Source organism: Chlamydotis macqueenii, chromosome 1, assembly GCF_036417535.1.
Source record: "Chlamydotis macqueenii isolate bChlMac1 chromosome 1, bChlMac1.mat, whole genome shotgun sequence".
Lineage (NCBI taxonomy): Eukaryota > Metazoa > Chordata > Aves > Otidiformes > Otididae > Chlamydotis > Chlamydotis macqueenii.
The window spans coordinates 122,498,651-122,511,985 of NC_141556.1; the positions used below are offsets into that span (position 1 = coordinate 122,498,651).

Here is a 13,335-nt window from a genome sequence, read left to right on the forward strand (position 1 = left end):
TATGTCTCTTATATTATTCAAATTCCCTGTCCTGACTGGGAATTTGTAAGCCTGAGAACAACGGAAGCGTAACTGTCTGCATTGTGAAGCTGGTAAACTGAAGCACAAGGGAATGAAAATCTTGCCTGTGATCATGCCGAAAAGGTTAACAGGATGAGGAAGTGAACGGCACTGAAGCTCAGGATCTTAACCATAATGCTATCCTCTGCACGTCTGCTGAAATACAATGTTTTGGTTAATTAAAAGGCCGGAGGTTTGCGGAGGAGAGTTCAACTGTAGGAGCTTGGGTTGTTGAAAGGCAAACTGCACTGAACAAAAGAGCACAGGTGTGGGGATGTGGGTGGAGAAAGAAATGTGGGAGCATCAGGAACAGGATAGGCCCAGTCTGTGTCGACAGTTGGAGAACTGCGGCGGCAGGAAAGGAGTTGTGTAGAGGAGGAACCGCAAGAAAAAAAGTGATGGAAAAAGTGGACTTGAACTGTTGAAGGAAGAAGGTGGGGGTGACCTTAACCTGAATGTTTACCCTGGTAGAAAAATGTAAAATAGACAGCTCAAATAGCTGTTCCCAGGAGTCTTCTTGCAGAGTAGATACAGCAGTGGTGGAGTAGATCAAAGGCAGGTGGTAGGGTAGATCAAAGGTATATATTCTTAGCTTGGCTGGTTAATGCCTTGAGGCCAAGGGATTACCAGTACTTCTGCTGTAACCCACAAATGAGAGCTTGATGGTCTGAATGGATGTCCTTAGGCATGGTGGGATCAGAGAAATGTAGTAGTTTCCCACTGTACTCTCCACTTTGGGTAGCACTTGTGGCTCTGCAGAGTAAAAACCTGGAGAGGCTTATGAAGTGCGGTAGATTTGGTGAAGGAATAGCTGTCAAAGAAGTTAGAAGAATTTCTAAGTTCAATTATAATTTTACAAAACTAAAACAAATTGTCTTCAGGAAAAAAAGAAAGCACCAGAAAATGTGCTTTTACCATTAATCAAAATCTTAGAATGACACAGTAAATGATCTGTGGGAAATGTATTTCAATGACTTTTTAGAAGTGCATTATGGAATTGGCTGCTGTACTTGGATATGAATTTGGACAGATAAGTCGCTACCAAATATCTGAAATTGAAAGTTCATTTAATTTTGGAAACTGTGCCTTGGTGTAGTTTGAACTTTGGAAAATTTTAGAAGTGCTAGCAGAAATCTACATAAACAGAGAAATTCAGTGCAAAACAAAAGATTGCAGAGGCCAAACTGAACGTGAGAAACCAGAACCAAAGCAAAAAATACCAGGACAATCACAGTGCAAAAAAACTAACTGAAGATAAGGGAGTACAGAGCGAAGAGAAGGACAGTAAACTTGGCCACATAACAAACTCCTCTGTGTTCTTCCAGAGCCAGAATGCTAATTATTCTTCCCACATAAAAAGAAACTCTCCTATAGAGAGCCAGGCTAGATACGGCAGTGCAAGTGTTTTGTAGATCTAATTCCCAGTTAAGAGGACTGTGACTGGCTGATACTGTCTTATCAAAAGGTCATTTATGTCCCATGGGGTTGACTGTAGCTTCTAGTGCAATCCAGGCCCTGCAAGCTGGAGCAGAGTGGAGCAGCTGGCTGGCTTCCCCAAGGTCAGCCAGCTGAAAAAGAGAGTGGAGCTGCCTGCTGGCTGGGCTCCCAAGGCCAGCTGGCTGAAGAGGAAAGTACAAGCGGGAAAGTGAAGTTGCAGTCAGCTCCTCCAATATAACTGATTATCTAAGACTTTAAGACCTCCCCTGAGGCCTTGAAATAATTGTGATTTTGCCATACTTAATGGTGGCCAAATCGTGACCTTGCTATGTTCTGAGATGGGTGAATAAGTGAATGTAAGCAGCCCCCTTGTTTATCGGCGTGAACTCTGTGTTGCAGGAATAGTAGTGTTTGCTTCTCCTCCTTTCTGTGCAAGCAGTCAAAGAGTAACTCCAGGTGTTACTCGGCTCCCTCTAATGCACTCTTGAGTAGTACAGAGGGATTCGGAAAGCTGTGCTGAGGAAATTCTTGATACCACTTTATTTCTTCTGCAGAGCAGTGTAGCAGCAGAGACCAAATCATTTGCTGCCCAGCTTTACAAACTGCCCCGTAGTCAAAAGGCCATCACTACTATTAAGGTCTCCTTAAGCTGCTGCTGTGATTGCCGAATAATCAGAAGCCCTGAGAGAAAAGAAGATATGTTACAAATTATAGTGTGGGAACTCGATGCCATCGCCACTGTCAGAGAAAAGCAGTACCCCAACTCCCTTTACAAGAGCACAGTAGAGGAGAGCTGTAGCTTGACCAGGTGCAATTATTTAAAATAATGCTTGGTGGTGCAGTAGGATAGCCTGCTCAATAAGCTGACAAAAGACAAAAGAAACATCCAGAATAGCCAAGCAATGTGAGTATTGCACATGCCCAGATCCTCCTTTAACAACTTGTAGCAAATTTCTGGAAGTAGAAATGTCATTATTTTCCGGAAGGAAGGGCAATTTAAAAAATGCTGAGACCCAACCTCAGCTAATCAGGTTTTATTAAATTTCAAATTCAACACTACAAAATGTATCCTCTACATGTGTAGATCAGGCACAGTGATACCTTATAAAAGCAAAGAATTGCTACAGATATTATCTTTACAAGACATTTTCCATTAGGAAAGAAATTCTTATCCCTCAGAACAAAATGGACATGTGTATTATACTTTGAAAAGTGATATGAAAAACTAGCTGAAGGCTTATTCACCAGTTCTGAGGTGAATATATCCTCAGAAAATACCTCATATTAGAAAATTGTCAACCGTTATGTTTTCACTAAAATGATGATTCAACAGGAATTGTATTTAGGTGGAGAACTGTTCTGACTTAGCACATTAGCTGTTGACTTTTGTAGGAATGACCCAAAGATTAGCCAAAATCAGGTAAGATATTTTAAAGTATGTGTTTTGTTAACGGTAATGTGATGTAGTTTTGCATCATGTTAAAATGTGCTAAATACCGTGTTTTCTAACTAATATTTCCATGAGGATGCATCTTAAATATGTCTATTAAGTATATTTAAGCAGATAGAAGTTCAAATTTATTTTGCAGTTAAAAGTTAGTAACCAGCATGTCAGATTTGGTACATATGAAACATCAGGACACTGAATGAGTCTTAAATAATTATTTTCTTGGGAATGTAAAGTAAATCTGCTTTTTTTTTTTTTTTTTGCTTTATTCCTCTGAAAAAATAAGGGTATGTTTTCATTGTAGGAGTTAGAATTTAACAAACAACTCTGATAATGCAGTACTGGAAGGTATTTCATACAGATTAGTCCTTAGGGAAATAAAGCAAACAATAAAGAATTTCCACAGACTAACTTAGAAATAAGGCCCTTCAAACACCAAACAAAACCACACAGCAATATCTTTCTCCCTCCTCCTCCGCCTCTCTTCATCTCCTCTCTCTCCAGGCCCCACTCCACCCCCACCTACCTCCAAAACAAAATAGCAGTGCTGGAAAATCATCAAACGGTACTCAGTGGGAAACATTACCAGATGCACAGCTGAAGGCCACTGGAAAGAGATACAGTCCTGTAGTGAGAGATAATGAGACAGATAATTGTGTCTAATAAACTATTATTCTAGTAGTAGGTTAGAACTGGAAATATTTTTTTTTTAATTTTGGAATTTTTGTGTGTTTGCTGTAGTTGTCTTAAGGTTGCACCTTTTATAATTGTTGTAATTTTAAAGTTGTTGGGAAGCTATAGTGGCAAGGAATTATTATAACAGTATGGGTTGTGGTTCCTGTCTGGTCTTAGCCAGTGGGTATCCACATTATAAAGGTGGTGTTACAGAGGCATCTGGGCTGGTAAGCACAGCAAAGAGCCTGAGGTTGAAGACTGGACCATCTTTTTATTCTCTGCAGAGTTATTTTCACACAACTCTACTGAGGTATTGATGTGGCAAAACTTTCAATGCTGTCCTTTTTGTTCTCTGATAATGTTGAAAAAAAGAGTTCAGTCCCAGTTACACCGAACGGCTGTTCTTTGTGAGCTTTAACTTCACTCAGAATAAGTCACAGCTTGCCATACTTGCTGCTGCCTACCTTTATTTAACGTATGCGTTATGTATTTGTTTAATCTACTGAGGCTGTAGTTTATAAGTTTTTTCTAAAATACTTGTAGTATCAATGCTCTCAGAATCACAGTCCTTTCATTTAAAGACTATTAATAAGAAAATTTGAGTGTGTACTTACTTTAACAATGTTAAAATGTCTCTCTTTTTTCTTCTCCTCCTCCCTCCCTGCCTTTCATTTTCTTTTGGATAGTGTTTCTGTTAGACTATGGGTTATGAGTTCCTGGCTCTGTAGTTTCGAGATGAATTTTTTACTGCAGTCCAGCAATCAGCCCAGCTCATCTCTGTTCTCCCTATTTTCAGTGTGCTCCTTAAGGAAGCTCAGCTGAATGCTCCTACCTCCATGCTTGATAGGTGACACTTTTTCCCTTGGGTGGAAATGTTAGTTACATATGGTTCTCCTCACCCTGTAGAGAATACAGACAAATCTTGTCCTTCCCATACACCCCTGCCACATGTTTTTTGCACAATATTTTTTGTAATTTTTTAAAAAAGAAAAATTAGGGATACTCATGAGTACTGTAGACTGGTGTTGCTTTTCAGAAAAAGTGAAAAAGACATCTCTGTTCTTAATGAGAGCAGTATCTTTGCTATTCTCGTTGAAAAAATACTAACCTGTTATGTTTGCACCACCAAATGTGAATTTATGCCAGTGGTTTCCTGTTTGCTCTAGAAGGTGGTAGTTTTCTGTGTTAGTTTCAGTCAAATACTAGAACTTGAGATTTTAGTAGATGATCAGCACAAAGTATTGCTGTGAATAAAAAGGATCCTCTTATCTAGTAGTTCTTTTGCTGAATGAAGGATAATTTTGTTTGTCCCATATGGCTTCATCTGTTTTGGTCATATCAGCATAGAAAATTAGCAAGTCTGTGAAGTGATCCTTAGAGCAAAGGATTTCACTCTATGGATTTGTTTTAATTCTTTTACAGGAACTATTGTTCGACGGCATCGGATTCCACTTCCACCTACCCATGGAGATGAGTTCTATACTGTACATCATTTCAATATCAACACAGAAGTAATATTTTACGCCCGAAGATATAAGATTATAGATTGTGACCAGTTTACAAAAAATTTCTTGAGGAAGATGGGAGTTAGATTAAATCCTCCGGCAGAGCGTCCAGATGACCCATATACCAAAAAGCGGCAAAAGGTCAGATGAGGCAGTAATAGTGAAAACTTGATTTTAATAAAAGCGCTATTAGTAATTTGCATTATATAAAATATTTCTCTAATAGCAAATAGAAAGTATGTAGAGGTAGTTATTTCAATGTAATGGATCACAGGAGAAAGCTTTCTTTTTAAAGCTTTCTTATATGACTCACTGTACTTACACAGTGAAGTCCCAAATATAACTAATTTTCTCCTGATGTGTTCACACACCTTTTGAAACAGGACAAAATAATTGATAAAAAGAAAAGAATTCTTTCTGTATTGAACTGAAAAGAAAAAAATGGAGGTATTTTATGTTCTACTTACAATTTTGTTTGAGTTAATTTAATAATAATAAACACTTTTAAAGTGTTTAAAGGAAGATCTAATTGGAATTGTGGTTCAAGCACATGTATGGCTTCCTACAAACTCTCTTACTTGGGTGTATTCATATGTCATCTTTCGTCTCTACCCCACAGGTTATTAACAGCTCTTTGCCTGTGTAAAGCAAATTCTTCTGCCACGCAGAACCTGGCACTCTGCAGTTTTAAGACTTGTGAGGTTTATTTGAATGCAGTTCCCTCTTTTATGAGTATATGGGAACACATACACACCTCCTCCAAAAATCTCACTTGCAGCTCCTAGATGCTATGTAGATTCCTCTCTGCAGGATTTGGGGGCTTTTGTCTGGGAATAGTAGTGGGAGTGATGTTTTCTGTAGGGAATAATGACAGTTTCTTTCACTTCTGTTTTTCTTGGTAAATATGAGTGCAGATGGCACCGCATTTTTTTTATTGACCTGACTCTATTAGGACTGTTGGCCCACAATATGCAGCCTGTTGTGATAGATTCAGCCTAGTACTCTGGAAGCAAAAAATACTTCATGTGTCTCTTGCATTCAACTCCATCCTCCTGTTGAGAAAACTGCTGCAGCTCTCAGGAGCAAAAATGGAAATGAATTATGACTGAGATGTGTAGGACAATTTGCATGTCTTTGAGGCACTCTCAGGCCAGCAAATTGGTTTCAATTCATTCATACTTTGAGGCTTTTTGCAATCCCTCAGTGAAAAATAGTGTTTGTAACACATCTCCTGGTTATGTGTAGTAGTGACTCAGGCTGGCCGTGGGTTGCTTTTCCCTTACTCTGGCCTCATAGGTAGCAGGTGTGTATTAACACATGCTGAGTTGTCTTGATATTGGGAGATTATGTTAACATTATATATGGTACTGCATGACCTGCATAGATTTTTTTTTTTATAAAAACAACAAGCAAAACACTCAAGTATTGTGCGTATGTGTGCCTAAAGAGAATGGAGAGGGGAAAAAAAGTTTTGAGAAATAAGAGCATCAGAAGACCAAAAATTACTGAAATCTATGTCTTAATACTCTCAGTAGCTGAGAAGTTACAGAAAAGTTATCTAGTAAATTCTGGTTGCTTTATGTTCGCATTTTCCTGCGACTAATTTGTGGAAGGTTTTTTTTTATTTATTAAGGGTGGGTTGCTCTGCAATGCTTTGAGCAAAATTAAATGAGTTTGCACTAGACTCCTAATGGTGGAGATGGCCAGAAAATTAAGATATGAAGGAAAAGAAGGAATACAATGAGATAGAAAATGAGACCAATAAAAAATGTAGCAAGACTCTTGGATTCATATTTCTGTATTGTTGGAGATGACATCCCATGGATGGTGATGTTATCTGGCTCTGTGGCTGTATTTGGTTACTCATTGCAGCCTCAAGGGTCAGGAAGGAGGAAAGATAGTACTGGGATAGTAAATACTATGCATATGAACATGATGATGCCTGAAATGGAGAGAGTGCCACAGATCAGCAAGGACATTGGCAAGCAAAATATGGTTCTGCTCTCCTTGTTTTAAGGTTTGATGCTCTGAAAGAACGAGCCTTTTCCCTCTCAGATTTTTAAGATCAGAGGATGTATCAGTGGATAAATAGAAATACAGACAATGATATAAACTGCCCACAATCAATGTTTCTTTCTGTTCAGACAGCTCAGCTTACACTGTCTCATTGATATCTGTCACCATTCTCCTTTGGAAGCAATTTTGTAGAATCTTGTAGATTAGAAGGACTGTCTTGCCCCTTTAACTCTCTTTGGACATGATGGATTTTGACTTAGGAGAAACACCCTGTTTATGTCACCACTTATATATGTGACTGTAACTGACAGTATGTAAACACAATCCTCAGATTGGATCTTCATTCTAGGATTAGATTTAATGCAGTGCTACTGGTTGTGCAGCAACCATGACTGTAGATAGCATCTTGTCAGAGATCACATCAATTGCAATGTATCTTGAGTTGGAAATTTGTCATTTCAGACCTATGATGTGTGTATATTGAGAGGAGAGCATATATACCCAGTACCTGCCAACAATATGACATGACTCAAAAGTATCATAGTATTAACTATGTTTTAAAGCTAAAGGAAAGAAAACACCAAAAGGAAAAGAAAGAATTAATTCTTTATACCACATCATCTAGAAAAAATAATTTTCAAGGAAGTAAATCGGGAAGGGTGATGCTATTTGGAGTTGTAGTCATCTGACTACCATGGGCAATTTGTTGAAAATGGGAGCTGTACTATAAATAATTTAACAATTCTCTGCTCTGAAGGAACTTATTACAATAAAAACAAGGATCAAAACCAATCCAAATTGTTTTCATATATTTTCTGAGGGCACAGCGACCCTGTAAATAGTTCTTTGATAATGGCATAAATAGTGTTTCATGTATTTTAATTGTGTGGTGGCATTTGAAAATCCTAAAAGCGTGTTCTAAGATTAGATAGATGGTACCCTGCAGTTTGATATCCTGCTTCTGAGAGCTAATAGTTAAAAAGGTGTTTCTCTTAATTTCTCCTTTATCTGCAGTTTCTGGAAAGTATGAAGCCGTTGCGCCCTTATGAGCGCATTGACACTTTGAAACAATTTCTGGAGCATGATGGACATGTTTTACGTTTTTTCTGTGTGTGGCATGACCCAGAATCCATGTTTCATGACCCACGGGAACTTGTTCTGCACTATTATTTGTCTGATGATACTATTGATATAAAAGAAACTGTACCAGTAAACGCAGGCCGGGATGTAGTTCCACTTTTCCTCAGAAGAGATAAGCTTCCAAAGGTGAGGACTGAAAATTTCAGCTTATTTTAAGTTCTTCTTCCACTGATTAAGAAATATTAAATGCCTTGTTTTGAAAATCCTGTATTAGGATTGTAATGATATTTAGAATGTGTTATCAGAGTATTAATCATAATTGCATGATTTAGGTTTTGCACACATATTCATATAATAACTTAATACGTGGTGGGGAAAAAAAAGTGTGGACTTGTCACGGTTAAATTAAAAGGAGAGAGAATTTAGACAGAAAGATATCCCCCTGATTTCCATTCTCGCATATTACTGCATTAAGGTAAATGTATTAATAAAGCTGCGCAGTAATGGAAGTCCAGAAAAGTAATTAATATTGAAAGACAAAGTAATGTAAAACTGAGGTGAATTCAGATTTGATCCATATGAGTTACATTTGGAAGCTTTGGAAAAGTGCAGTTTTAGTATTCCAAAACATTACTTCTTTGTAGCAAGTCTAGAGTGATTTCTTAAAATTGAGTTCCTAGATTTGGAACCTTATGCAAGCCAGTTAAAATCAATAGAATTTCATGAATAAGCTTTGTCAGGCATTAATCAGGTGCTTATATGAGAAGGCTCCTCTCAGAGAAATCTTTGCGGGATTTGAGTCCTCTGTAACCCATTATGATTACAAAATTAATGAGCTGGATGCACTTCTGTATCGCTCCAGAAAATTCCTGACGATAGAATAACAGTCAGCCTCAGATGGAGTAAAACACTGGGGAATCTGTTCCCTCTTTTCCTTCTAATGCTGGTAATCTCTTTGTGATGGCATAGATACACATCAGATTTTGCAGTAAAAACCTGAACAGCAAAATATTGCACTTTTCTCACCTTGTGCATCCTGTGTTCTGAGATGCTGCTTTACCAGGGGCTCTGTGTTGACTGACCCCTTCTACCATTGAAGTGCATGTTGCAATTTTAAAGGCTGGCTTCTTCCTCTTAATTCAGTGGAAATTTTGAGAAGGACAGCAGAGGAGATCAGTCAAAAGCTGAGGTGTCAGGGAAGATGGTTTCACAAAATAACCCACTTTGGTTACCCTGCATCAGCAGTTTGTTCATAATTTTAAAAATTTGAATGTGTTTCCATATTAAGTTTGATATTACTGGGATAAATTACTATTGTAATTTGGAAACTTAAAACAGACATAAAAATACTAACAATTTTTTTCCAATAGAGTCATGCTGACCTGAATCTCCTGTATCTGTGCAGTGGTTAGCACAATGGGACCAATGCTGAGTGGTTCTTTTGCATGTTTTTATAATCATTACCAATCAAAATAATAGTCTTCAGAGCAGATGTTGACAAGGATGTGCTAGTTTGGATGTGCTAACCTTTGCTTTCTGTTTGCTTCCAAGAAAAAGGAGTCTTTACTCTTGGATACACAGTAAGATTCTGAATGCTTCTTCTGGCATCCGTACTGGCTTTTGTCATATACACTGGCTTTTAGACTCAGTAGTGTAATCTTACCTTACAATTTACTAAAAATTCTCCTAAGAAAATACTACAATAATAGTCAGTCTGTAAAAAAACCTGCTAGTTCTAAGGTAACTAAGTTCAATTTCTTCGCTGTTAACTGTATTTCTTAAGAGCGATCTCTTTTCTTGCAGTATGCCCCCACTGGGCTGTATCAGCCGGGCACAATCACCAGTCGCACTGTTCTCAATGTGTTTGGAAATTTAGTAGGAAACAGAGGCCGTTACATTCTGGATAATCGTAAGGTCAGATATTATTGAATGCTTCCAGCTGTTGAATGTCTTCATAGCAGTTTTTGTAATTTCTGTGATTGTTATCCTCTACAACAAAGAGAGTTATTTATAAAATTGTGTTGCCATTGGAGAATAGCTCAAATGAAAACTATTGAGCTTTACTGTATGTGAATTCCACGTTTGTGAAAGTGAGGTAGCTTAGCATGGGGTGAAAAATACTTGCAAATGGACTATGAAGGTTATATTTTAAATCACTCACACTACATGACCTAGATTTTAAGAAAGGTTGTGGGATTCGGAGATTTATAGAGCTGCTGTATAAATGTTCCATTTTTTATTAGACAGGAGCAGTGCATCAGGAATTTTACAAAGATAGTGACCTGAAAATAGGGACAGTAATTAATGTTTGGGGAAGGAAGATAATACTCTGTGATTGTGATGAATTCACTAAAGAATATTACAGGACAAAATATGGAATTGGTAAGTAGTGATAATTATCCTTTCCTTATGAGCATTTTTATACTTCCTACTTTGACAGAGCTGTCTTTGAATTTTATTACTGACAAAACATGTTCATTAAAACTTTTAGCAATAAAAAGCTAACAGCCTGTTGTAGGCTGTTAAACTGCAAAGCAGTAATTTTGCAGGTGATCCAGAAGGGCTTTCTTATATGTTACTCCATTGAAAACTAACACATAATGTACATGTTCTGTTCCTAACTGCCTCTATTTTAAAACTAGAATGACAAAATAGTCATGTAGCTAGACTGCCAAGTCTTCTTCTCTCCTTCCCCTCCCATTTCAATAGCTGTATTTGCAGTCAGAAAATAATAAAAAGCATGTAGTGAGTGGCTAAGGAGAATGTGCTCGATTATTCCCCATTATACTATGTTTCATTTTATATAGATGTCAGAATCCTCACATAATAAGATTTTCTGACACAACAGTAGTAGTCTATCACATTATTGGTTTTTACAATGCAGTTTTGCGTATTCTGGACCATTACAGTATGAATCCTGTGAAGTTCCAGCACAGAATTCTGGAAACATTAGCAACCATGTCCATAATGGAAAAGCATTTTGGAAATGTATAACAATAGGGGCTTTCATTTATCTGTCTCTGCATTCCCTCAGTCAGACTTGCTAATGGTTCTATTATGGACATCTTCCTGCAAAAACAACTTAGTTAATTTCTGGCAGTTTATTCATTCAACAAATATAGCTAAGTGCCTGACTGTTCAGAGATGGTTGGAAGAATCCTACTATGGCCTTTTTCTGACACTGTGAAACAAAATACCCGGTTAGACTATTTCTTTCAGCTCAACTTGTGATCAGATAGAGTGTAGTGTTTGGATCAAAGCTTGCCTGCTGCATTGGGGGAATTAAATGACATAGCACTGCCATTGCAATACTCAATTTCCTAATTGGCAAAAAATGTCTCATTAGGATTTTTTTTTTATAATAGCTTGGTGTGTCTATACCAAAATAAATCTCTTCTTATACTAGCCAGTGTGTGAGATAGCCATATTCAATAATCATAATATTATGTATAATAATAACAATGAGTCTAACTACAGAGATGTAAAACAGGAGGTTCTTCCCTGAGAATTTTTTCAGCCAAGACTGCTGCCGCTGTTTGGCAGCAATTTCCTCTGTCTGAGCAAAATGTCCTGGAACAATGAATAGGGATTTCTTATTCATGGCAGGCAATAAATGAAATGCAGCTGACCATTCTGTATCAACGAAGAGTTAAACAAATGCAAAGGCTCTTCCCCTCATATAGTGCTGGCTCAGTAATTACTGGTTATGTCTCTGGATGTTAAAAGTTAGTTTGCAAGTTAGGAGAAGTCAGATGTTGCTGATGTGCAGAATTCTGGAAAACTGGAACCCTAAGTGATCTAGTCTATTCCTATCGTTCTGAGACAGGATAGTGTATATACATAGATTGTCACTGACTGATATTCATATAGCCTTTTATCAGCATCCTCCAGTAGAGATTTCTTTGCCTCCTGAGGTATCTTGTCCTAACCTCATAGTTAGAAGTGTTGCTGAATAGCTACTCTGAAGCTGGTTTGTGTGAACTGAGAGAGTAACTTTTTTGTCTAACCTTTGTTGGACATGGAAAACAACTGCTCAGTATCCTCTTTTTATAACAACCTTGTACATATTTGAACGCTACCCTAATACACCATCTTACCACCTTACCCCCTTCCTGGGCCATTTGCTGCTAGGGGAAATCTTTCAGTCTTTCTCCATAGTCTGTTCTTTTATATCTGTGATAATTTTTCTGTTTTTTCTCAGTGCTTTCTCCAGTATCTCTGACTCCTTAACACAAAACACAGAGATGTGCTCTAGCTGAGACCTTTGGGAAACTGGGAAGTGTTTTGTACTTACCTTTAAGGATACATGATGGCAGAGACTCGGGCTCACATGAAAAAACCATTCATCTTTGATGCAGCCTGTCTTGTTCATGGAAAATACACAGTTTCTTAGAGCTAAGAGATTCTTACAATTTACTGTGAAAATCTCTCCTGTTTTCCCCACCAGGACTGAAAAAAAATGGTATGACTTTTTAACTAGAAGGGACTAGGCGTAGAATCAGGATCGTTTTTTGGCTTAGAAGCAGGTTTTGAGAGAGAAAGGGTGAGAGTTCACCTTTTATTCTTAGTGAGTTACAAATTTTGCTTGTGTCTGGTGGACGTCTGAGGTACTCTCAGTGGGCTCAGTCCCACAAAATGCCCGGTGTTCTGCTCCCTTCCAATTAAACACTGAAACGTGCTTAATTGCAGTTTGAGTCCAGGGAGACCACTTACTTGAGTAAGAGTAAGCAAGTAGACAAATTAGTTCTTACATCAAGGCACAGTGCTCAGCACCTCGTGGCATCAGTCCAGCTGTTTGTTATTGTGTTTTGACGTTACTCCCCTTCAATTTATACTCTTCTGCTAAAGCCATTAAAGAGGCCGACATTTATTTTTGACTCTGCAGTTTCAGCATAAGTTGCTTGCCAATGGAATTTGCCCTTTAGGAGAATTAAGGGCAGTTTAGATTTCCCTTGAAGTGCATGATTATGATATCTGATATATTTCTAATGTTGGTTTTGCCTGCTTTGCTCTTTATACTGTTTGTGAAAAGCAAAAGAGAGCTTTTCTGTGGGCAAACAATAGCTAATGCCCCTCAATAGAAAGCTAATGACATTACTGTCATGTAGCAGTGCT

The 13,335-nt window shown here is 37.9% G+C and overlaps 1 protein-coding gene across 2 annotated transcripts in view; it reads left to right on the forward strand.

The window, feature by feature from the left end:
- The window catches only part of EFHC2 (EF-hand domain containing 2), a 62,565-nt gene that overhangs the window by 16,286 nt on the left and 32,944 nt on the right, over positions 1-13,335 (forward strand). For both annotated transcript variants that reach the window (XM_086740106.1, XM_086740113.1), the window contains exons 4-7: positions 5,042-5,265; positions 8,155-8,406; positions 10,024-10,134; positions 10,464-10,602. In XM_086740106.1, coding sequence (XP_086596232.1) covers positions 5,042-5,265; positions 8,155-8,406; positions 10,024-10,134; positions 10,464-10,602 — 726 coding nt within the window. The remainder of the gene's footprint in view (positions 1-5,041; positions 5,266-8,154; positions 8,407-10,023; positions 10,135-10,463; positions 10,603-13,335) is intronic.